At 63.9% G+C, this 24,287-nt stretch overlaps 7 protein-coding genes across 7 annotated transcripts; 4 read left to right on the top strand and 3 right to left on the bottom strand.

The window, feature by feature from the left end:
- Positions 1-805: 805 nt before the first annotated feature.
- On the top strand, positions 806-1,596 carry PFL1_00043 (uncharacterized protein; the record flags this gene model as incomplete). The annotated part of the gene is made up of 3 exons (XM_007877540.1): positions 806-1,040; positions 1,132-1,191; positions 1,292-1,596. The coding sequence occupies 3 exons, from the start codon at positions 806-808 to the stop codon at positions 1,594-1,596; spliced, it is 600 nt and encodes a 199-aa protein (XP_007875731.1).
- Positions 1,597-2,035: 439 nt separating this feature from the next.
- Positions 2,036-3,681, bottom strand: PFL1_00044 (uncharacterized protein; the record flags this gene model as incomplete). Its single annotated transcript, XM_007877541.1, has 5 exons — positions 2,036-2,733; positions 2,864-3,013; positions 3,113-3,202; positions 3,360-3,524; positions 3,621-3,681. 5 exons carry the CDS (start codon positions 3,679-3,681, stop codon positions 2,036-2,038), a joined length of 1,164 nt encoding a protein of 387 aa, XP_007875732.1.
- A 777-nt stretch (positions 3,682-4,458) lies between these two features.
- PFL1_00045 (uncharacterized protein) lies at positions 4,459-6,786 on the top strand (the record flags this gene model as incomplete). The annotated part of the gene is made up of 2 exons (XM_007877542.1): positions 4,459-5,192; positions 5,295-6,786. 2 exons carry the CDS (start codon positions 4,459-4,461, stop codon positions 6,784-6,786), a joined length of 2,226 nt encoding a protein of 741 aa, XP_007875733.1.
- Positions 6,787-6,833: 47 nt separating this feature from the next.
- On the bottom strand, positions 6,834-8,433 carry PFL1_00046 (uncharacterized protein; the record flags this gene model as incomplete). Its single annotated transcript, XM_007877543.1, has 5 exons — positions 6,834-7,011; positions 7,097-7,375; positions 7,473-7,628; positions 7,730-8,191; positions 8,279-8,433. 5 exons carry the CDS (start codon positions 8,431-8,433, stop codon positions 6,834-6,836), a joined length of 1,230 nt encoding a protein of 409 aa, XP_007875734.1.
- A 335-nt stretch (positions 8,434-8,768) lies between these two features.
- PFL1_00047 (uncharacterized protein) lies at positions 8,769-10,779 on the top strand (the record flags this gene model as incomplete). The annotated part of the gene is made up of 5 exons (XM_007877544.1): positions 8,769-9,056; positions 9,146-9,414; positions 9,509-9,717; positions 9,815-10,586; positions 10,671-10,779. 5 exons carry the CDS (start codon positions 8,769-8,771, stop codon positions 10,777-10,779), a joined length of 1,647 nt encoding a protein of 548 aa, XP_007875735.1.
- A 213-nt stretch (positions 10,780-10,992) lies between these two features.
- Positions 10,993-12,269, bottom strand: PFL1_00048 (uncharacterized protein; the record flags this gene model as incomplete). The annotated part of the gene is made up of 5 exons (XM_007877545.1): positions 10,993-11,143; positions 11,262-11,409; positions 11,490-11,580; positions 11,666-11,850; positions 11,963-12,269. 5 exons carry the CDS (start codon positions 12,267-12,269, stop codon positions 10,993-10,995), a joined length of 882 nt encoding a protein of 293 aa, XP_007875736.1.
- Positions 12,270-14,098: 1,829 nt separating this feature from the next.
- Positions 14,099-23,540, top strand: PFL1_00049 (uncharacterized protein; the record flags this gene model as incomplete). The annotated part of the gene is made up of 30 exons (XM_007877546.1): positions 14,099-14,491; positions 14,603-14,764; positions 14,864-15,063; positions 15,155-15,652; positions 15,760-16,027; positions 16,133-16,217; positions 16,302-16,871; positions 16,948-17,036; positions 17,133-17,222; positions 17,304-17,443; positions 17,552-18,263; positions 18,350-18,430; positions 18,512-18,563; positions 18,664-18,892; positions 18,984-19,071; positions 19,184-19,269; positions 19,354-19,720; positions 19,802-19,951; positions 20,060-20,135; positions 20,215-20,294; positions 20,383-20,471; positions 20,552-20,956; positions 21,034-21,202; positions 21,288-21,357; positions 21,446-21,593; positions 21,686-21,719; positions 21,789-22,317; positions 22,397-22,674; positions 22,776-23,260; positions 23,372-23,540. 30 exons carry the CDS (start codon positions 14,099-14,101, stop codon positions 23,538-23,540), a joined length of 6,792 nt encoding a protein of 2,263 aa, XP_007875737.1.
- Between the last annotated feature and the right edge of the window lie 747 nt (positions 23,541-24,287).

The raw sequence follows: 24,287 nt of genomic DNA on the forward strand, positions 1-24,287 counted from the left end.
GCTCTCTCCCACGCTCTCTCCCACGCTCTCTCCCACGCTCTCTCCCACGCTCTCTCTCTCTCTCTCTCTCTCTCTCTCTCCCTCTCTCGCTTGCTCGCTCTGATCGTCTGTCGTCGCCTCGAGTCTCGCCCGCCCGCTGCCTCCCCTTTCTTGCTTGCACTGCCCGCCAGACGACGTCGAGCTGAAGTAGCAGAACGAGGTTCGTGACTGCAGCCTCCCTGAAATGACCCACGCTGTCTAGGCCGCGCGCTCACGATGACACCCGATGCCGAGCAACCTGCCAGCCACAGCCCCCCGGGCACTCGCACCGTCTCGCCGCGGCGGAAAAGAGAGAAAAAAAAAAGAAAAAGAAAAAAGGCCCCGTATTTCGAGGCCAAAAAGATTTCGACAACCACAGGATTCGAACCTGTGCAGGCAGAGCCTATGAGTTTACCCCCGAAACGCGGGATCGAATGGGAAAATTTTCTAGACTCACTCCTTGACCACTCGGACAGATTGTCCCGTCATGTCAAGCGCCCAAAATATAGCATTCATTAAAGCTCAAATCACAAAGAGTGAGGCGCGCCTCGGTCGGCGGGGCCAGGCCAGGCCAGGCCAGGCGGGGGGGTCGCGACGGAGCCTGCCTCCACCGGCGGCGAGAGCGGCAACAAACAGCGGCCGGGACCAACACCGCTGCCTGCCGACGCCGACCACCACCTGGCGTTGTCACCGCGATCCGCTCGACCCGCAACGCATCCCCTCTGTGTCACGGCCACCATCACCACCACCACTGCAACGCCAACTGCTGCCAGCACAACCTCTTACCATGGCACACCGGGCATCGATGCTACCGCCGCAGCACGGGCGGCAATCGCTGTACCCGGGCGCGTCCGTCATGGGTGGACCCGGCGGTGGGGGAGGAGCGAGTTCGCAGGCCAAGCTACAGGCCAAGCAGGCTGAGCTGGAGGGGCTCCGGGCGCTGCGCGACCTCTCTGCGCGCATGGCGAGGGAGATGGAGAGGCTGGCCGACCAGACCGATACGCTCGTCGAGGGCGGCGATGGTGAGTCCCCGGCAGCACGGCGAGGCGATGCCGTGTGCATGTGCTGATCGAATCCTTGTGGTCTTGTCTGGTGTACGTCGCCTCGGACCAGCTGTGGCCGGCGTCATGTCGCAGTGGGAGGGCGTCTTCCGGGCCATCCAGATCGCAAGAGGTACGTTGACCCCCGCGGCGCCGGACCCCCGCTTTCATCGCCCTGGAGGTCCCGCCCCCAACCAGCTGACAACGACGATGCCCTTCGCACCGCGGAACAGCATCCACATCCCTCGTGTCTCCGCCCCTGCAGTACCACAACCCGGGCATGGTCCTCGACACGGGCGACGACGATACGGCATCCAACCACTCGGACCGCGGCGGCGACGGACGCGACAACGACGACGACGACGACGGCGGCGACGAGCGGGGCGCACCGCCGGCCGGGAAGAGGGTGCTCCTCGATACCATCGTTCGGCTGCCCATCGACCTCGACGGCGAGGGCGCCGCGGACCAGTCCAACGACGCCGCCGAGCTCGACGCCGACCAGAGCGCCGCGCCGCCGCAGACGTCCTCGGCAACCTAACCCGCCCGCCCGGTACACGCGGCTGGACGTCAGTCGGCCCATCTGGGATGGCCGGCCTCCGTCGCTGTTCACCCTTTTGCTCTCTCTCCGCGCGGCTCGGCTTGTCGCCTGTTCCGATGACCTGTAATACCACCTGGACCCTCCCTACCTTTTGTCCCAACATCGGCTCGTCACACGGGCTGCGAAATTCCGGTGCGGACCGGGACACTTCTAGGGCGGTACGACGATGACTAGGATACAAGATGCGTGTTGGCGATCCACCTCGCAAGGGGCCTGCGCGGCGTCGGATGCTGGAGAACTGGAGAATGGGGACTAGGCAGGGATGGATGGGGGTAGCGTGGAACGTAAGGTAGACGGGGAGCGGGTAGCCGATGAGAGTCGATAGCGAGGTCGAGGTCGAGGCCGAGTTCGAGGGGGAGCGACGCTGTCCCCGCACCGCCTAGGCTGCCGAGGCGAGGCTCTTCTTTGCAGCGCCGCCGCCAGAGGTCGCCCAGGCGCGCCCGTTGATGGCGCCGCCCATGGCCGAGAGGCCCGGTGGGCCGCCGCCGGCCAGACCCTCGCGCAGCAGGCCGCGCAGGTTGCGCATCCTCTTGGCCCGCGACGTGTAGCACCCGGCAAAGGTGCGCGTCGCGAGGGGCAGCGGCGTGGTGCGGTCCTTTGTCGCCGCCGTGGCAATGGCGCCGATGATGTCGAACAGCTCCTGGTCCACCTGCGCCTCGTCGGCGCCAATGTCGTGCATGTCCATGTCGTCGTCCTCGATGAGCTTGACGGCGTGCGTCGCACCGTGCGCGTCCTTGCCCTCTGCGGCGCGGCCGCCCGACTTTTTGCCGCCGCCGCCGCCTCCTGCACCGGCTCCATCCTTGTCGGCCTTGGAGCTGGCCTTCTTCTTCTTTTCCTTGGGGGGTGCGGCGGCGGCGGCGGCCTTGGCGGCCAGCGCCTTTTCCTTTTCCTCTTGCTTGGCGGCGAAGCTCGGGTTGGTCGCCACCTGCCACTCGAACAGGAGCTGGTCGTAGGGCGCGGATCGGCCCTCGACGGCTCGCTTGGCGCCCATGCTGTGCGACTTGCAGGTAAGCGAGCGCGAGCAGGGAAGCCCCTTGTCGTTGATGACGCCGCACTGCTTGTCGACGTCGACCGGGCCTGCCGATCGCCAAAGTGGCCGTCGCCCGAGAGGAAAGGAGAGGGACACGAAGGGTTAGGGGCGCGAACGCTGAGCCTGGGCACTCGGATCGACGCTGGGCTGAGTTGAGGGCCTGGCGCGACGACTCACCTTTATTCTTGCGGCCGCCCTTCTTCTTTTCCTTTTTGCGCTTGAGCTCCTTGAGCTCGAGCCTGGCCTGTCGACGAGCTTCTGCCTCTGCCTTTTTCGTCTTCTTGGTCGGCCGCTCGACGTCCACATCCATGGCCGAGTCATTGTCGTCTGCGTTGGACAGAGAGGCAGGCAGCGATGCAGGTCAGTGAGCAGGGTCAAGGGGAGGTCGGCCGCAGTGCTGATTGAGGGGCACGGGATTGGACTCACCTGCCATCAGCCTGCGCTTCTTGAGGTCGCCCTCGAGGATGCTGGGCGACGCCCGCCCCTCTGCTATGTCCCTGGCCAGCCGGCAGTTTTCTGATCACATACAGATGACGAGGGACAAGCGTACGAGGACGAGAAGGAGGCGGAGGGCATGGCGCCGCATGACGCATGCGATGAGCTGACCAGGCGCGGGACGAAGGGAGAGCAAGTTCTAGCTCTGCCTGGCGGCGGCCCTTGAGCCGTTACTCACGCTGATGGAAGCCGAGTGCCTCGCGGAGCACCGTCTTGGCACAGTCGGGGCATGCGACCAGGTCGACCTCGTCGTCGAGCGGGTAGGGGCCGAAGTCGGTGATGGCCGTGTCATCGTGGTGCCAAAGCGGGGAGACCAGGCTGGTCCCCATGGGCGATCCAGCATCTAGGACGGAGACGATGGGATGGGCTCAGCAGAGCGAGTTGCAGCGTCAACGTGGGCTGCAGCACGGAGGGGACGGTGCAGCAGCGCGCGGCTCACCCGACTTTGTGGCTTCCTCGATCTGTGCCCAGGTGGGGCCAGGGTGAGCGGGAGCGCTCATGGCGAAAGAGGTATGGAGGGATTGGCCGAGCGACGGCTGCCTACGACTGACACAGGATCGAGGCCCGAGACAGCATAGGCAGGCGTCGGTCGAGCGGCAGGCTGAGCCGGCTACGGGATGGGTGGGCTCGCAGCAGGCGACGGGCGTCGCCCAGAGTGGCCTGGTTCGATTCGAGGACGCAGAGTGGGGACTAGACTGGCTATGGCGGCTGATCCGGGCGGACGGGCCGAGAGGGACCTAGATGGATCGGATGATGGCCCGAAGCCGAAGGGAAAGGAGAGGTTAGAATGGGGATACAGTTGGTGATGGTGGTGGCCTGGACCGTCCTGGCTGGGCCGAGGTAGCTAGGATGTCCAATCGGGCTCCCCCGAGGCGGCGCCTGGCCCCGACGCCGCAAGTTTTGGGGCGGGAAACGGGCGCCATCGGGAAGCCGCCGTCCGATGTCGCGTCCCCGGCTGGATTGCCTCCACATGGTTGCGCTGCTGAGGTTGGCGCGGGCCTGTCTGTCCCCCCCTACGTTGGCCGCTTTCCCCCCTTCATCATCGACCACCATCGTCCTCCTCGCCGCCCTCACAAGCCGTCGTCCTGCATCGCCATGTCCTAGTCAGCACCACGTACCAGCGCCGCAACACGGCCACCTAGGCTGACTCGGCTGCACCAATCCCTCCCTCCTCTCTGCCCTCCTCGGCCTCCTCGGCCTCCTTGCCCTCCTTGCCCTCCTTGCCCTCCTTGCCCTCCTTGCCCTCCCTGCTCTCCCGCGTCCGCCGCTTGTCCATCATGCGCATCGTCGTGTGGAACATCAATGGCCTGCGCACCCTCCGCGGATACCAGCCCTGGTACCAGCTCAAAGACTGGCAGTCCTGCCTCGAGCACCTCGACGCCGACATCGCCTGCTTCCAGGAGACAAAAATGACGCGCAAGCAGCTCCAGGAGTGGATGTGCATCCTCCCCTCCTACCACGCCTTCTTCAACTTCCACCCAACAAAGGGCTACAGCGGCACCGTCACCTACGTCAAAAAGGACATCTGCATCCCGCTCAAGGCAGAGCAGGGTATCACAGGCAGGCTCGTCAACACCGACAACCCGGCCGAGGCCATCGGCGCCTACCCGCGCGACGTCCGCGACGACGTCGAGCCCGCTCTCTGGAACGCCCTCGACGCAGAGGGAAGGGCCGTCGTACTCGACTGCGGCCTATTTGTCCTCTTCAATCTCTACGCACCAAACGAGACCGGACCGGAGCGCCTCGAGTACAAGATGAGCTACTACCACTGCCTCGAGGAGAGGGCCAACCGCCTCATCCAGGAAGGCAGGCAGGTCATGATCGTTGGAGACATGAACATCATCCGCGACCGCATCGACCACTGCGACCCGGAGCAGTCGCTCAGGGAGCACGGATGGACCCACTTCAAGCAGCACCCCGCAAGGACGTGGTACGACGCCTTCCTCGCGCCAAAGGGCAAGTTTCACGACGTCGGTCGCCTCTACCACCCGACCCGCGCAAAGATGTTTACGTGAGTCCCTCGGCCGAGCGGCCCATGCACTGTGCGCCGGGAGTCTTATCACTCGTGCTGAACCTGCCGGTGGCGCAATCTCCTGCATCTCCTCCCCTCTAGCAACTGGAACACCCTGATCGACGCCCGCCCCGCAAACTACGGCGTTCGTCTCGACTACACGCTCGTCACCGAGGGGCTGCTGCCTTGGATCAAGGGGGCCGACATCCAGCCCGACATCTACGGCTCCGACCACTGCCCCATCTACCTCGACATGCACGACTCCAGGGAGATCGACGGCAGGACCGTCTACCTCAAGGACCTGATGCACGGCGGGTCGAGCCGGCCGCCGCCCCCGCTGGCTGCGTGCTTCTACGACGAGTTCTCGGGCAAGCAGAGGAAGCTGGCGTCATTTTTCTCGGCGGCCAAGAAGCCGCCACCAACCCCACCGCTGCCTGCTGCCACTGACAAGGCGGACGGCATGGCTAAAGAGGTGGGGGCCAGCGAAGCGAGCCCGCAGGCTGAGCCAAGGCCGGGAGCACCGGAGAACGGAGAGATTTCGCTGGCAGATGCTCTGTTTGCGCTTCAAGCGCCTGCAACCAGCGAAGGGCCGACGTCGGCGATGATCCCCGAAGAGGCGGCAGGAGTCGGAAGGGAAACGACGGCCGCCGCAGATCCACCAAAAGGCGTGGCACCATCGCCCAGCCCGCTCGCGACCAGTGCGCAGCAAAAGGCGAGGCTCAGCGTCAGCGCTTCGCCACCCAAGCGCAGCCCAGCGGCCTCTCAGCGGCCCTCGTCGTCGTCGACATCGTCATCGTCGTCGTTAAGAAAGACGTCTTCGAAAGTCCCTCCCAAAGGCCAGATGCGGTTGCAGGCGTTCTTCACCAAGCCATCTGCGCCACCGCCGTCGGCACCCCCAGCGCTCGCGGCTGATGCGGAGACATCGACGACGGTGACGACAGCACCCGAGGCCGAAGAGCAGCCATCGCAGACGTCGGTCTCGACCACGGGGCCCGATGCTGTGCATCAGGGCCGATCCCGCTCGTCGTCACCGGAACTGATCGAGTCGTTTGAAGAGGCCGATCCGAGCAGCCCTCAGAAACACGCGCGCACCGCCTCGTCGACCTCATCCAACGGCTCGGCCTCGACGCTGGCAACGTCCGCCGCTGCCGAACCTTCTGCGGCAGAGCGGGTCGAGGCGTCGATGGCGTGGGGCGCCATCTTTGCGCCGCTCCCGCCGCCGACGTGCCGGGTGCACGGCGAGACGGCCAAGGCGTGGAGGGTCAACAAGCCGGGCCCGAACCACGGACGCAAGTTCTGGCTGTGCTCGCGGCCCGTCGGACCCGGGTACGAGAAGAGCGGGAGGGCAAAGGGCGACGTCAACCCCGAGTACCGGTGCAACTTTTTCCAGTGGGACTCGGAGTGGAAGGGCGAGGCGTCCAAGAGGCGCCGGAGGGAGGAGCATGAGGCGTGCGAGGCTGCTGCGGGCGTTTCGTTTGCAGAGGTGGGGAAACAGAAGAGGGCCACAGCAGGTGGCGGCGGCAGGGGCGGAGCGGAGATGATTATTGGATCAGACGATGGCGCGCCGCACAAGCGGGTCAAGTCGTCCAAGTGACGCAGACGAGGTAAGGAGCGAGGACGAAATGGGTGGATGACGCGTCGTCAGATGTCCTCGACGCTCCACTTGGCCCTCGAGTTGCGGGTATAGTCGTTTGTGCGCTGGTGCCAGAGGAGATGGCCGGCAAAGGCAATCATTGCCGCGTTGTCGGTGCACAGTGCGAGGGGTGGGAAACTGAGCTGCACGTCGCGTCGGTCTATCCCATCGAGCGCGGTGCGGAGCCTGGGCGGGAGGCAAGGATATGTCTCATCAGCAGCAGCCGCAACAGCCACGACGAGGGATGGGCGGTGGTGGAGGCTGGACGCACCTGGTACGAAGGAATGCGTTGGCCGCCACGCCACCGCTGCAGACGACTGATTTGATCGAGAGCGGATCGACACCCATGTCGATGCGGGGCGGAACGCGTCTCGATGCCGCCCCCGTCGTCGCCGTCGTGGGGCGTAGTGCCATTGCGAGTTTGTCCTCGAGCTGTGCGCATGCTGCCGCCTGGAACGCCTGGGCGACTTGACGACGCTGCTCGTCGGTCATGGCCGAGGGACCACCTTGGTGCTGGACGTGGCGCGTCACGGCCGACTTGAGGCCCGAACTGCAACGGGAGCGCGGGAGGTGAAGGAGAGTCAGGACCGTCTTGCGTGGCTTGGTCCGAAGAGAGGAGATAGGGAAGAGAGCACCGGCCTACGTACTAGGAGAATGAAGTCTTGCCCTTTTGCGGCACGGGAAACGAGAGGGCGTCTGGCTGTGCGGCGTCGCTCGACTGTGCGCAGAAGCTCTCGAGGGCTGCGCCGGGTGCGTGCGCCCAGGGTATGGCGAGGTCGCGCGCCACCTTGTCGAAGGCGTCGCTGCGGACAAGGACACGGAGGATCGCGGGTCAGCACTAGCTCGCAAGTGGCGAGGGATCGTCGAGCAGGTTGGAAAAGGGAGTCGGGGACAGGGTGCTCACCCGATGGAGTCGTCGGTGGTGGTGGCGAGGATCTGAAACTCGGATACGCCTCTCGCTAGTACGAGGAGGGTGTGACCGCCCGAGACGAGGAGGGTGAGAAAGGGAAAGCGCGGCGGGATCTGCTCGGTGAGGAGCGGTGTGAGCGCGTGCGCCTGCATGTGGTGTACGTAGATGATGGGCTTGTCGAGCAGGGCGGCGAGCGTCTTTGCGGCGGTGAGGCCGACGCCGAGGCTGCTGTTCATTCCCGGACCCTGGGTTACGGCGACGGCATCGATGTCGGTGTGGGTGAGGTTGGCGTGGGCGAGTGCGGATGCGATGGTGGTGGGGATGTTGGAGTGGTGGTTGAGCGCGGCGACGAGCGGGTGGATGCCGTGGGTGTGCGAGTGGTCCTGGCGCGTGACGATGGACGAGAGGATGCGTTTGTCGGATGTGACGACCGAGGCGCACGAGTCGTCGCAGGAGCTGGTCCGGGGGGGCAAGGAAAGGACGCAGAGAGTGGGCATGAGTGAGATTTCTTGGAGCTGCCGTGGGCGGGCACAACCTGCTCACCTTTCGATGCCGAGGATGATGCGGGGCTTGGACGCGGAGGAGGAGGAGGAGGAGGGTGAGGCGGAGGAGGTGTAGGCGGCCTGAGCGAGGGAATGACGTTGTTGGAAGCGTCGAGCTTGGTGCCGTGTTGATGGCGGTATCCTCTGCTTGAGCATGCTGCGACGTGGCAGGGCGCTGAGAGGTCTATGTAGCGGCGACGACATGGTGGTGGGCAGAGGCAGCGCGAGAGAGGAAGCGAGTGTGGGCCATCGAGGTCGACGAGGAGTGCGAACAAGGCGAGCAGAGCTGTCACGGGCTGCCACGGCTGCTCGGACCCTTTTCCTTTTCTTTTTTGGTGGCCGCCACGCCTCCACACGCCCCCGGCCAACTTTTTGGGATCCGGTCCGAACGTCGGGCCGTCACTCGGAGACTTCCTCAGAGCTCGAGGGGCTGCCTAGTTCCCACCGCCACTGCCACCACCACCACCACCACCGACACCACCACCCTCGCCATGCCCAGTACACATCCGCACGTCGTCGTACTCGGAGGCGGAATCGCAGGCCTCACCGCAGCCCGCAACCTCGCAGCGCACGGCATCAACGTCACCCTTCTCGAGGCACGCAATCGCCTCGGCGGTCGCATCCACACCTCCCACTTCCACCACGGCGGCCACGATGGCGACCAAGGCTGCACTTCCCCTTCCCCGTCCACCGCCGCTACCACGTCCCGTCCCGTAGACCTCGGAGCCAGCTTCATCCACGGCATCGTCGGCAACCCGCTCATTGACCTGGCAAAAGAGGTAGGTCCCCTGTCCTCCTCGCAATCGATCGCGAGCGAGTCCTGCATCGATCCTCATCGTGCCCCCTTCTTCCTCCGCCTACCCAACAGGTCCCCCTGGCCATCGCACGTCCCAACGAGGCTTCCACGCGCTACCTTCTAGATCGATCCGGCGGCAAGTCCCTCGACCGCGACCTCGCACAGCGCATCGACTTTTTTTCCCACGCCACCACCTTCCAACGCCTCCAGCGCGCCGCACAGCACGGACACCGCACCCCGCTCCCGCAAGAGAGCATCTGGTCCGGCCTCGTAGACGCAAAGTCCTACCCTGACGTGTGGAAGGGCATCGACGACGCAGAGAAGGACTGCATCCTCAGCGTGTAAGCACCCTCCCGGCCCACCCCTTTCTCGCCTTGGAATCGCCTGAGAATTGACATGGCCTGCCTGCGTATATCCGCGTTCTTCATCGTGCAGCGCCTCGCTCTGGTCCGGCTGGACCGGCGCCCGCCTGTCGGACGTGTCGCTGAGGTGGTGGGGGTTCGAACAGGAATTCCCCGGCGAAGACGTCGTCGTCCAACCCGGCTACTCGCACCTCGTCGAGTGGTCTGCCGACAAGATCAGGCAGGCAGGCGGCCGGATCGTCACCCAGCGCCGCGTCGAGGCCGTCGAGCTCCTCTCTGATGGTGAGCTCGTCGGCACGCCTTCATCCTACCTCTAGCGACGGCGCGACTCGCATGCTGAACCCACAGCTGCCCCCCTTTGCTCTCGGCTCCGCTCCAGATCGAGTGCGGGTGACTGCCACCGACGTCAGCACCGCCTCGCAGCCGACGGTCGAGTACGAGGCGACGCACGTCATCACCGCGCTCCCGCTCGGCGTCATGCAACGTACACCGCCGCGCTTCGACCCTCCCCTCCCACCGCGGCGGACGGAAGCGTTGCAGCGACTCGGCATGGGCCTGCTCAACAAGATCGTGCTCTCCTACGACCGAGCCTGGTGGCTCAACGCCGACGACGGCGAGGCCGATGCGTGGCTGTTTCTCCTTCCCTCGGACTTTGGCTCGCACGACGCTGCGACCACGCACCGCACGGCGCGGCAACAAGCTGCGATGCCGTCGGACGAGGACGAGGCCAGGACACTGATCGAAAGCGGCGGGATGGCGGTGATGGACTACAGCGCCGTGAATGGGCATCCGGTCCTCGTCGCCTATGCCGGTCCGCCCGTCGCACAGGCCCTCGAAATGGTCCCGCCGCAATGGACGGTATCGACGCTGCATTCCAGGCTGGTCCAGAGCCTCGTTCCCCCCCACCGTCGCGCCGGGGCAGATGCGATTCCGGACGCACCTACATCCTCGACGGTGACACAGTGGGGACGCGACGAGTACAGCCGAGGCTCCTACTCTTTCCTCCGTCGTGCCTCCTCCCCGTCCGACGGCGAAGAGGAGGAGGGAGAGGGGAAGGGGGAGGGATCGAGTCCGTTGGATATGCTCGAATGCGGCAAACCCCTTTGGCAGGGTCGGTTGGGCTTCTGCGGAGAACATACCGAACCAAACTGGTGAGTCCCTCGTCGGCCGTGGAAAAGCGGTACTTGCGTCGAGACGCCGTACTGATGCTCCCGCCTCGCCATCCCCATAACCAGCTACGCGAGCGTACACGGCGCTCTGATGGAAGGCGAACGCGAATCGAAACGCATCGTCAACCTCCTTCGGCTAGAAGAGGCATCCATCAACGACGCACCAGGTACCTGATCTAGACGCCGACGCACCAGGTACATGATCTAGACGCGTCGCGGCCCGTCTTTGCCCCTTGTTAGATAGATGCATAGATGACGACCAAGCACCCATGACGATGGCGGCGGATATCGAGATGGATTGCGCGGGCAGGCTGGTATATTCTATCGAAGCATTGAAGTGGGGTGGGCGGCGGGACGATGAGGCAGGGCCAGGAGGACGCAGACGCTCTCAGAGCATGCCGGCGACGCTGTCCGGGTGGTAAGGGTGCTTGACGAGCTCCTCGTACAGGTCCTCGGGCACGTCTCGGGCCATGCTGACGGTCACCTGGATAATCTGACGCGCATTGAGCGGCGGAAAGTGGCGCAGTAGCTTCATTGGGCTGCAGAGCGGGCGAGCAAAGAGGCGCGACGTTCTAACTGTCAGCAGTTGCGCATCTGGGACGAGAGGGTGACGACGGCGGCGGCGGTAGGAGCGAGCCGACCAAGTCCTGTACACACCTCGACGAGTCGAGCAGCTCGTTGCGCATGATGTGCAGCTGGGCCACGATGCAGAGGACGTTGAAGTGGACGCCAAAGGCGAGGAGAAAGTCCCACAGCTGCAGCACCTCGGGCAGCGGGGGCGTGCAGGCGCACAGCGTCAGGACGGCTGCGGTGGGCCCAGGGCAGAGGCGGGTCAGGATCGTCGTCGTCTGAAGCGGGGCGGCAGGCCAGCCCGGTCAGGCTTACAGGGAAAGGCGTAGATTTCGGCGGAGAGGTTCTTGGACCGCAGATGCGTGTAGAGCGAGGGGTCCAGACGTTCCAGGCACCGATCCAGGAGCTGCGGAGGGGTGCAGGCACAGAGGACGAAAGGAGGTCAGAGGGGTGGCCGGTGCGCTCCTGGCCGTGGCCGGAACGGTACCCACCTGCAGTCCCTTGTGCACGCCGGCGAGGGTGGGCTGGACGTAGAGCGGGCAGCACGTCTCGATGAAGCGGCTGAAGGCGTAGAAGGCCTCGAGCTCGCTGGGCAGCGTGTAGAGAAAGGGAGCTGCGAGGACATTCATTCCCTGGACGTAGGTGAAGTCGTAGACGAGGTGCGGATCCTCGCTGTCTGCTCGAGGGCGGGGAATGGGGACCAGGCCAGGGCGCCAGGTCGGGTCAGCTGCTGCGTCAGGTCGGACTGTACGCCTGTCTGTCCTTGCAGCGCCTTAGATCCTACGCACCGCAGTACTTCCACACGAACGCCTCTAGCAGGCGGATGAGCTTTTCCTCCTTGACGCGCTCCTTGAAGCCCTGGTCGGTGGCGAGGGTGCGGAACGTGTCGTTGCGGATCTTGTCGTGGGCGGGGGATTTGCCCTTGGACACGAGCTCGAGGTAGGGGGCTACGGGCGTGGTGCGGATGTCGAGGAGCAGCTTCCACACGAGGGAGCGGTAGCTGGACCCGGTCGGGGTGGTGTGCGAGTCGTCGGGCAGCGGAAAGGCGATGATCGTGTTGCGCATCTTGTTGAGGATCTGCTTGTACTCTGCCATCGTCTTGACCGTCGTTGCCGTCGAGGACGAGGAGGTGGACGAGGACGACGCTGGTGGTGCGGGTGTGGGTGTGCCGGGGGTGCTTGCTGCTGCGTTGGTGGGGCGGGTGTAGCGCGAGATTAGACGGCTCCATGCTTGCAGGGCTGGCTGCGGATCGTCGGCGGGCGCTATGGACGCGGACGTTGAAGGTATGGCTGCTGCGGCATCTTGGATGATGTGTGTTGCGCTGTCAGAGGGGGTATCGGTGGCCATGCTGCTTGCGAGGCGGCCGCGGCGAGGCAGGAAGAGACGAGGTGCATGGTGGACAGGAGTCAGGGAGGGCTTAAACTGAATCGCGCCACCTGCCTGGCCTCTGTCTGGCCTGCTGAGCTGCTGTTGGACCCTGGACGCCGCGAGATCCTGCTTGGACCCCGCCGAGCCGCGCACAGGCCAGCGTCAGACCAGGCCGGGCCAGAAGAGCTTGCTTGCCCCCAAAGCCCGGCTGTAGACACCGCCACCGTCTCGCCGCCTTCACCATCGCCGCTCGGTCTCAGCCGCCGTCGGAGCACAGCTCTGCCTCGTTTCATCACCACCTTGTCGCGGTCCTTCCTTCGCAAAGAGCGGCCAAGGCCTCCGCCCGTGCTCGCTCGTGGCAACCGTACATCAGCCTTCCGCTCCTCCTCGCCCGGCGTCCGGATTCCAGCGGTCAGGACTACGCCACGGCTAGAAGACGCCGCACTACGGTCAGGAGCGAACTGACTCGTCCGCCTCTGGTCTGCGCAACAAATCGCCGCATCTTCCAGCTGCCGCCTGCTATCGAAGCACCGCCCGCCTTGCTCGAGCCGGCGGCGGCAACAGCAGTTGCGGCGTCTTCTTCACTCGGCCACCGATTACTACTAGCTGACAGGCGCACTCGGCTCAGAGATACGTCTCGACTACGCCCCAGCCTCGCTGCATCTCGGACGTCTCTCCGTCGTTCGACGGCTGCATGATTGCCCGGCAGTACAAGTCGTACAACGGCTGCGCAAGGAGGCAGGGGGCGATGATGGGTCTGCGCCTCATTTCGCGCAGGCCGGTCGCACTCGTCCGGGAACTACGCCCCTCGCCCGTCCAGCCTTCATCTGTTGCCGCCAACCTTGAGCTGCGGCGCAGATCGCCAGAGGGTCGAGGTCCGTACGACCGGCTGCACCGTGTCCTCTTTTGCTGCCGGGGGCCCAAAGCTTTTGCGGCCTAGAGAGCGAAGAGGCAGCGGGGCCCATGTTGGCCACGTCTGAGCCAAGATCGACAAGGTTTGGCCCCGAATCGTTCAGGGAGGACACGAGGATGGCACCCACGGAGCACAAACGGTGCTTTCGGGGCGGACATGTTTGCGCAGGAAGAAACTCGGTCCATGAGGTCAAACGAACCTTCCGCCTTGATCCATCCGGCCGCGCAGAGCCGCTGCGATTGATGGTCGCCGCACCGCGCCGCGCTGCGCCGCACCGAATCGCCATGCTGCGCAGTGGCCCGGCGCGCTCGTTCTATCTACCTGCGCAACGGCGCCCCGCGAGCGAGCGGTCAACGCTCAGTGGGGCACGAAGGCAGGCTTCAGCCTTCCTGCCAGCGTCCATCCTCTGTACAGCCGATGGCCCGCTTCAGCCAGCCCGAGCTCAAGGCAGGCTTATAAGGGAAGCCGTTCTTGCGGGGCGATTCGTTCCCTTCCGCCTCTTCCCTCATCTCCATCGCTCTTCTCTCCCCCGTCCCAACTTTACCTTTGCCCAAGCCCCCTCGACTCGCCCTGTCTACTTTGAACCATCTCCAAAAAGCACTTCCATCGACACCAACTGCTACCCGTGAGCCAGCTTGCCACCATGGCCGAGCAGAGCAAGCTCTGCCGCTGGTTTGGCACGGCGCAGGGATGTCGCTACGGCGACTCGTGCATATTCAAGCACGCAGACGCCGCTCCGAAGGCGGCTGGCAGCAGCACTGCCACTCCGTCCGCCAGCACCAAGAGCAAGCCCTATCGCCCCGTCCTTTTCTCCACGCGACTGACGCTGAACCCTCCCGACATTACCGCGACGACGGTGCCTCAGCTCGCCGAACCGACTTCGGATGCCCTCATGCCCCGTTCCGACCAAGACCCCGACCAGACCCGCAGCCGCCTGTTCGTGTACCTCAAGCCCAACTTCACCTTTTCCAGCTCGTTTGCCGTCAAGACCTTCTGCGAGATCCTCGTCAGCTGCAACTCCAAGCACACCGATTGGGTGGGTGGCCAGGATCCTAGCACAGGCGACGCGGCACGACAAGGCACAAAGTGAGAGCTGGACTGACACGGCATGACATACTCATCCCGTCCGGCGCACAATGGCCCACAGACGATGGACAAGCGAACCGACTTCCTCGATCAGCTGGTCCACAACGAAGCAGCTGGCATCCAGAGGATCAGAGACGTTCTTCGATACCCCATCACCATCCGAGCCTGCGCGCCTCCGCGCGTCGAGCTCTGTTTCCAGCAGACGGTGCTACTCGTAACCATGGTGAGCATGCCAAGCGGCCCAATCTCGAGGCTACCCACTCGCCGTTGAGCTGCGCTGACTGATGCGATGCCCGTGCCCTTCGTCGTGCTGCTACAATAGTTCCTGAGCAGCGAGGCCGTCGTGCGCTGCATGGCCAAGAGGACCCAGACGCTCCTCCTCGGCATCGTTGACCTTCACCTCGGCGAGATCCTCGACGCGGTTCTCACTTCGAGCGAGGCTCTGCTCAAGTCGAGCATCGGCGTGCCTGCTCTGGCCTCGATGGCGCAGATCTTCAAGCCGACTAGCGTCATGCTGCTCGAGTGAGAATCGTTCCTAAGCCCTTTATCCTCGCAGGCTGAACCCAACGGCCGGCTGCTGACACCTTATCGATGTAATCTCGTGTCGCCGCAGGTACATCCGCCTCTTTAAGGATGCGGCCATCGAGAACGAGCCTGCCCTCAAGTCCTTTGTCGACAAGTTTGCCGAGCTCCACACTGCCTGGGCCGACAAGGTTCGCGCCGGCACCATCCGTAACGACGTGCTTGCCACGCTGCCAGTCGACCAGCAAAGCTTCGCCCTGCACGTCGTCGGTCACTGGATCCGACAGCTGAAGGATGTGGTTGCCCGAGCGGGTCGAAAGATTGGCCCGGGCGATGGCGCGACGCACGTCGATGCCGACGCCGTCCTGGCACAGCAGAACCTCGGCCAGCTGGCGCACATGCAGCGCCTGTTTGAAGGTCCCGGCAGCCTGCGCGGAGCCGGTCCCCGTCACGACAACGACCATGCCGACATCACCAAGATCCAGATCGTTCCCACGCACAGCGAGCTGTCGAGCAGCGTCGCACCCTACATCCCTGCCACCATCCCCGGAGCCCCGCACCACCTGTCAGAGGGCACTTACGCACGAGTGTGGGTACACTGTGACGATCGTGGGATGGGCCCACGACGACGAGGTCTCGGCGCCGTGCTGACGCGATCGCGATTCTCTACCTGATCCTTCCCACCACTCCACACAGCCTTGACGTCCAGTTCCGCCTGCTTCGCGAGGAGGCCATGGCGCCCTTTCGACAGGGCCTCGCCTCTCTTCTGCGTGACCTCCAGAGCTTGGTAAAGCCGAACACGGGAGACCGCGAAGGCCTGGCAGGCGCCGCACGCATCCGAGCCATCCTACACGAGGGCGGAGGTCGACTCCAGGCCGACAGGCAGGACATAGTCGCGGCCGACCTGGTCATCCACGGCGACGGCCGGCTCCAGTTCCGCGGCTGCAGGACTCTCGCCAACAATGTGAGTTGCAGCCAAACGCAGAAGGAGTCCTGCCCGTTTTTCACTCAGCTGACCTTGCCGAACGCCATTTTTCTTTGGCGACACATCTCTTGTATGATCTGCCAGGGCGTCGTCGTCGATCTGTCCTTCTGCTCCCCCGTGCGGGCGCGAAGCAACCCCAAGCGCTACTGGGAATTTGCCGCCAAGAGGGGTGCGTGAGGAGACGGACTGGATGCGGCCGGATCGGAGCCCAGCTGACTTCTACGCTCGCTCTTCTCCTGTTTCGCTCCTCCAGCTCTGGGGATGGGCGCCCTGGTGGCCTTCCTGGTGGCTTCTGGCGACCTCTCTCCTAGGCTGTTCATGGGCACCGTGTGCAGCTTCCCGTCGGACATGCTGAAGGGCGTGGCTTCGGGCCGAGACCCTACCGTCAGCATCTCCTTCTTCGACTCTGCCGCCCTGGCCTTCTTCTTCGACAAGCCCAAGGGCGTTACCGAGCTCCTTGTCGAGGCCAACGGTATCATCTACGACACCATCGCACCCTTTCTCCGCTCGCTGCAGGACTCTAACCCCCACTACCTGCCCTTCAAGGCCTACATCGCCGAGACGATGCATCGCCAACTGCCGGCCGGCAGCGTCGAGGTCGCAGCCCCTGACTATGCCCTTGCCCCCGGCTTCAAGTTCGACCTCAGCGCGCTCCTTCTCGACTCGAAGAGGTCCACGCAGACCCTGACCATGTCCATGGACGCTCACAGCATCGATGCCGCCAGGCGCCAGCTGGAGGAGGCCAGCACGTTCGACGGATCCCAGATCGACGCCATCGTCAACTCGCTTACCTCGCAGGTTGCGCTCATCCAGGGACCTCCAGGTGCGTGCTTGCTCGAATGGGCGTGTTCCCGTCGATCCAGACATCCCTGACCATCATCAGCCTTCAACGTCTACAGGTACCGGCAAGAGCTACACGGGCGTCGCGCTGGTCGACGTACTCCTCAAGAGCAAGGTCAGGCCGATTCTGATCGTCTGCGTCACCAACGTAGGTACACCGGCGGTAGTTCGGCGCAGCCGGATCCATGTTCCCTCTCACACGCAGTCACTCCCCCACCATTCGACGCCCACGCCGTGGATACAGCACGCGCTCGACCACTTCCTCCGAAGCATTCTGGACAAGGGCATTACCGAAAGCCTCGTCCGCTTTGGTTCAGCATCCAAGGACCCGAAGGTGAGCTCCATCTGGACACTACGCTTCCACCTCGATTGTTGGCTGATGCGATGTATCCTGCTGCAACGCTTGGATTGACAGGTCGCCTCCTTCAGCTGGAACTCGATCAAGCACGCGGCCCATGACGATCCGAGCAGCCGTGCCCTCAACGCGGCCTTCAAGCAGTACAAGGTCGCCGAGGAAAAGCTCAATCAGTGTCTACGTGCGCTGCAGCAGACCAGGTAGGTCACCCCTTGGGCCGTGAATCGGCAGCAATGAAACCAGGCCCTGGTGCAGAGTGCTACAAGTCGGATCCTGACATCGCCCCGACATGTCTCTCGACATCGCAGACTTCCGCTGGAGAGCATCACGAACGTCAATGGCTTCGCGTACGGTGCGCACTTCGAGCAGCTGAGCGACAAGAGCGGCAAAGCTCTGCCGGCCGCGGTGTCCGCCTTCGAGCAGCGCTGGCAGGTCGTTGGCCCAAACACGAAAAGCCACGAAACACTGTTCGACTTTTGGCTCGAGGGCGGAGACCTCATCTTCCGCGTCCAGCCCGCAACGGCCGCAGTCAGCGCACCTGCTCTCCAACGCCCAACACGACGCGAGGACGCTCAGCCGCGACGAGGTGCTCTCGGCATGGGCCATCTCCATCTCAACTGGGGTCTTCTGGCTGTCGAGGAGGCCCTCGCCGAAGACGACTCGGACAAAGACGCGGAGGCCAGGAGCGAGAGCGCCCAGATGACCGAGGAAGCCCAACACACAGCTGCTGTTCCCATTGACCTCCACGACGAGGTGCAGCAGGAAGAGCTCGTCGAAGCGATGAGCGGTCTCGTTCTCGACGAGAGTGGCACCTGGCCGGAGCTGCGTTCCGCCGACAGCGACAGAGACGTCGAAGAGCTCGGCGAGGACAACGATGTCTGGAGCTTCTCGCTCAAGGAAAGGCACAAGCTCGCCCGCCACTGGGAACAGCGCGCCAGGGAGCTTGAGAACGACAGGTTCGACCGCGCCAAACGGGAGTTCGAACAAGCTCGAGAGGAGCTCAACCACCAGAAGGATCAGGTATGTCTCGGGAGAGAAAACTGCTGCGGCAAAGTGCGCTTGCTGATGTGCTTGCCCCATCATGTCCTTCTCGCTCGCGCAATCAGGCCTGTCTCCGCATCGTGCTTGGCTGCGACATCATCGGCTGCACGACCAACGGCGCTGCCAAGCTGACCAGCCTTCTCGCTGTGAGTCATCTCCCGGAGCAAGCAGATTCGAAGTGCTGTTGCTGAAGCTCGAGCGCCCCATCTTTGCCACGCTGCAAGCAGAACATCCGACCGAAGGTTCTTCTGGTCGAGGAAGCCGCCGAGATCCTCGAAGGTACGACTCCTCTCCCGGAGTTTCTCGCCCTGGCTGCGGCACTCGGCAGCATGCCTGACGACGCCTCTCCTTCCACCCGTCTCGCGCGACCAAAACGCAGCACACGTCCTCGCCTCGATGACCCCCTCTCTCCAGCACCTGCTGCTCATCGGTGACCCGATGCAGCTGCGTCCCCACATCTCCAATTACACGCTCTCGATGGAGAGCAAGAGGGGTCAGCTCCACAGGCTGGACTTCAGCCTGATGGAACGGCTCGCCACCGAGGCTGGACTGCCCATCACCCAGCTCAACGTGCAGAGGCGCATGCGTGCCGAGATCGCCGACCTCGTGTAGGTCATTGCAACCCGCCTCGGTCCTTTCAAGCTCCCTGCGTGCGCCGCTGATCTTACACTGGCGTCTCGCGCGCTCACTTTGGCACAGGCGTCCCCTGTACCACAACCTGCAAGACCACCCTGACATGGCGAACCGGGCCGACGTCAAGGGCTTCCAGAAGAACCTCGTCTTCATGGTGAGAGCTGCGGTCACCGCAGAGCTGTCTTAGATCAGTGCGCTGCTGCCTGCTGCGCTGTCAGTCTCTTCGCTGACGGTTTCGACGAGCTTGTCGCCTCTGGACGCAACAGGACCACAGCCATGCCGAAGACAGGACCCGTGACGCCGGCAGCCGTTCGAACGACTTTGAAGTGCTGATGGTGATCGACCTCGTCAGGTGAGCATGCCGCGCCGTCGAGACCCGATGCTCGGCCATGCTGCTGACCTCGCTCGCGGTCTGGCTCCGCCCTTGGACGAACAGGTACCTCTGCCAGCTCGGCTACCGAAAGGAAGGAGACATCTGCCTCCTGACTCCCTACCTCGGCCAGCTCGCCAAGCTCAAAAAGGCGATGGCCAAGGAGGTCGTCAAGGTCGTCGTTGACAACCGCGACGAGGAGCAGCTTGCCCTCGCCGAGGCAGCGGACGCCGCCGAAGCTCCGAACGAGGCCTACATGTCGGTACAGTCCTCATCCCTCGAAGCGGCGGTGCGTGTTGCAACCGTCGACAACTTTCAGGGCGAGGAGGCGAGGGTCGTCATCCTCAGCCTGGTTCGCAACGCTGGTTCAAGCGACGGTGACGACGAAGACCCCGCCACTGCGTACCAGAACGTCGGCATCGGCTTCCTCAAGGTAAGGGCTGCTGCAGTACCCGTTACCAACGTTGCCCGCGAGGCCGCGCTGACGCATCGATCTGCCTCGCCCCAATCTCAGTCCCCAAACCGCAGCAACGTGGCCCTCTCGCGCGCCAAGGAAGGCCTGTTCATCCTTGGCAATGCAGGCCTGCTGTCGAGCAAGTCCGAGTTCTGGGCGTCTACTCTCGCCACGCTCGATGCCTCGGGCGCGGTCATGAACGGCTTCCCCGTAAGTCAGGGCGGACGCATGCTGAGGGATTGGCGCTGTTTGCTATGATGGCAGAGGGTTCCGACTTCCGACCTGATGGCGACCATGGCCTCGTATTCCCTCCTACAGCTCCAATGCGAGCACCATCCCGAAGAGACTCTCAGCGCGACCGACCCGGGTCAGATCCCGGTCTGGGCTCCTAACGGTAAGTGGACGTGGCGCGGCGACCTTTCTGGCTCCGTCGTAGACTGACGCTTTCACCCTTTGATCTCGCGGCAACTCAGGCGGATGCCCTCAGATCTGCAGCAAGAGCATCGGCTGCGGTCACATCTGCGACAAGAAGTGCCATCCCGGAGACGCAGAGGTGAGCACTGCGGACTGCCTCCTTGGCACGTTCTATTGCGGCAACGCGACTGACCCCGTCCTTGCTTGCTGCCTGCCGCTCTCGACAGCATCGGCTGCACCCTTGCGAGGCCCCCTGCGCTCGACTGCACGAGGAGTGCTCCCACCCGTGTCAGAAGGCGTGTCACGAGGACTGCGGGTGAGTACTCCACCGACGGTCATCCCATCGGGCAGCGCCCGCTGACTAGTCCACGAACGACCTCCTTGTTTCCGCCGCAGGCTGTGCGAGTTCCCGCTCTCCTCCGTCCAGCTCCCCTGTGGTCACACCGCCGACAAGGTCCCCTGTCACCAGGTCAAGAGCGGATACGTGCGCTGCACCGTGCCCGTCACCAAGGAGCTCCAGACCTGCGAGCACACCCTGGCCGTTCCGTGCGGCGACGACGTTGCAGACTACAGCTGCAACGCCGCTTGCGGCAAGGTAATGTCGTGCTGCGGAAGGGTCTGCTCCGCGGGCTGCGACGCTTACCAATCGCTCAGCACCAAAGGCAAGGCGACGGGCCCCTCTGCGAGGATGAGGGACAGCGAGGATGGCGAACATGCCGAAGCTGTCATCGAACGGACCGCGCACCGTCCGCATCTCTGCGACCAGCCCTTCTCTTCCTGCCCGCACAAGTGCTCGCAACGGTAAGTGCGCGCCGTGGACATCCCTCCCATTTAACCTGCTCTGACAAGATTCTACTTTTTCCTCATCGTTTCTCAAGCTGCGAGCCCGACCACAAGTGCGGCGAGTGCCGCGAGCCCTGTTGGCGTTCGTGCGAGCACAGCCAGTGCCGCAAGCGTTGCAACGAGCCGTGCACCACCTGCCTCGCCCCGTGCTCGTGGGATGCGTGCCCGCACGTTGCTCAGGGCTGCCCCCTCCCTTGCGGTGTCGTGAGTAACTTTGGGCTTTCAGCGCCGCCCTGGTCAACCGACACAGGACTGACGTATTGGCGAGCCATCTGCGCTGCGACCTCAGCCTTGCTCTCGCCTTCCCTGCGACGCTCGCTGCACGGAGACCCTCATCTGCGGTCACCCTTGCCCCAGCCGTGAGTATGAGACTGTCGATGGTCGTCACCGCCCATCAAGCGCTCCGCTAACCTCTTCCGACATGCGCCCTCGTGTCCCCTTCCCCAGTCTGCGGCGAGCCTTGCGACGTGCAGGCGTGCATCGAGTGCATGCCCGCCGAAAAGCGACAGGCCGACGTCGTCGACCTGCTGATGCATCGCACCCTCGCCGAGATCGACGATACCGACGATGGCCTCGACAACATCCTCCTCACCCTGTGAGTGTCACCGACGGTCAGACCTCTTTGCTTTGAGCGCGACAGAAGAACCAGTGGCTGAGGCTCGTGCACTTGCCTTCACTCCGCCACAGGGACTGCGGCCACATCTTCACGGTCGAGACGCTGGTGAGTGGCCTGACCAGATGCAGCGATTCCAGGCTCGTGCTGACCTTCTTTGCCCTCGTATCGTTGCAGGACGGGATCCTCGAGCTCGACAAGTACTACGACCGTGACGAGAACGGATGGGTGCGACCTTCGCTGCCGTCGTCGATGTTCGAGAAGCCCAAAAAGTGCCCGACCTGTCGTGCAGAGATCTACGCCCGTCGCTACTCGAGGCCGATTAAGCGAGCCGTCCTCGACCTCCAGGAGACCAAGACGACGCGCGAGCTCAACGCGGCGGTCGCCAGGGTTCGAAAGGCCTGCGCGAGCGTCGACATCACCGCGAAGAAGGAAACTCTGCGCGAGGATGTCGCGAAGGCGATCAGCGTCCTCCCGGCCACGGTGCCCTCGCTCGAGGAGCAAAAGAGGCTGACGCGCTCGCTCGTCAAGGACCAGGCACGCGTGGACCTCAAGTCCGGCCACACCAGCATCACGCCGTCTGGCAAGGTGTTCGACATTCGGAGCCGTGGCGTCGATCAGGCCCTGGTGCGCGCCTGGAACGCGGCTTGCACGGCCATCAAGCAGTGCTACGTCCAGGTCCAGGACATCGCCAAACGCCCACTGTGTGAGTGCAGGCAGATCTGCCTCGATCGGATCAGGGCGCGCTTGACTGACAAGCTGCCTTACCGCCTTGTCTTCTACAGCCCCGAGCATGGATGCGTGGCAAGCGGCGGTGGCCTCGAGCTACCAGGCAGCCGCGATGCTTTACGACATGGAGAGGGACCCGCGGGCTGGCCTCAAGGCGATGAGGGAAGCCAAGGTCGCAGTCGGGACCCCCGCGCCCCGAGCCGATTACCGCTTCCGCGTCGAGAGCATCATGCACGGCATCAACCTGCGCCTTCTCCTCCTCGATCTCGCCGAAGAGGTCGCGACACAGCTCAAGGGGGCCGATTCGCCGCAGCTGTGGAGCTGGAACCTCTACGTGAGCCTAGCGCCAGCGTCGAGGGCACCATCGGTGGATCAGCAGCTGACATTCTCCGCCCCTGTCACTTCCCATCCTGATCTATCTCTTTCCGAGCGCAGATCGACTTTGTCATGACCTCGATCATCCTCGACGCCACCAAGGCAGTCCACTTTGCAGAGATCGGCCAGTGCTCGAAGCTTTTCCTCGAGGCGAATGCGCTCAAGCTGAGGGTCGAGTTCGAGCGCGTCAAGACCGAGGCCATCCGAGTGCTCGAGAGCGAGCTGTCTAAGCGACCGGAGGTCTCGAAGGCGGCAGGTCAGCACGTCGACATCCTCTTCGAGGGCTCGGAGGCAATCGTGAACTCGTTCGTGGCAAGCGCGACACCCGAGTTGGCCGCCTTCTACGTCGCCAACGTCCAGCCCACCATGCGTCAGCTCAGGGAAGAGGCGGTCGCGTTCGTCCAGCATCTCGCCGCCGAGACCTTCTACCAGCCCGTCTCGAGCGCCGAGAAGATGATGATCACCAAGGCCATGCACGACGCCGAGTTCACCCACGGCGGCCACTGGTACCGCTGCGACAACGGCCATCCGTTCACGATCGGCGAGTGAGTTTGATGCTGCGGCCTGTCGTGGTCCGCTCTGGACGACTCGAGCTAAGCTTACACGTCGATGCAACTGCCCTTGTTCGCTCCCTCCCCTCGTCGACCTCCTGACAGCTGCGGTGGAGCTATGCAGGTCTCGGCCTGCCCCGAGTGCGGTGCGAGGATCGGCGGCAGCGGCCATCGTCTCCTCGGGGGCAACATCGTGGACAGCGAGATGGAAGATCTCGCTCGCGAGCAGGGAACCGCTCCCTCGCCCTGGAACTGGGCTCAATGGGCTCCATAGGTCATCACAGCACGTGCGACCGACCTCTTCGCATCGAGGACTCCGGCTCCGCACGACGCCTTCAACCATCCTCTATCGCCTTCGCAGCATCAGAGCAACGTCGTCCGACAAGAGCAGAGGCTGCAGACATCCATGCTGCTAAACCCGACTTGACAACAGCGCGACATCGAGGCACGAACAGCTCGCAGGCGAGCGATCTCCTCCATAGATGAGCGCAACCGCTTCCCTAGACTCCTCATTGTCGGTCGTCCGTAGACCGCAGCGCTCCTTGCCACTGACCGAGAGCCCCTTCTTGTAGCTCTGCTCCCATGACGCCTTCGGTCGAGGGCTGGCCGTCAGATCTTCGAGAACCAATGGACCGCAGTCCGGTCGTTGAACCATCGTGTCGTCTGCGAAGGGGACCGAATCGACGTGGCTAAACAGGCAGGCAAGCAGGCGCGGAACCGAAAGCGGCTCACTGGGCCGGGCCAGAGGTAGTTTGCCGCCACGTGCGGCTGGTGCTCGACAGACCAAGGCCGCGGCGAGGGGCCGAAGTCTGCTCGGGACCGGAAGATGAGGAATAGCCTACAGTATCAAGGCCGTCGAAGGCGTATTCATGCCCTAGGCTGGATCCTAGCATCACGTCTTTGCCCGACAAACTTTTCTTCTCGACGTCTTGAGAGCGCTCGTGTAAGATGCGAGGTGGCTTGTGGCAACTTACGAGGTGGCGAAAGCGCACGCACTTTGCCCTTCCACATGATCACGTCG

This window comes from Pseudozyma flocculosa, assembly GCF_000417875.1.
Source record: "Pseudozyma flocculosa PF-1 unplaced genomic scaffold scaffold00001, whole genome shotgun sequence".
NCBI classification, from domain to species: domain Eukaryota; kingdom Fungi; phylum Basidiomycota; class Ustilaginomycetes; order Ustilaginales; family Ustilaginaceae; genus Pseudozyma; species Pseudozyma flocculosa.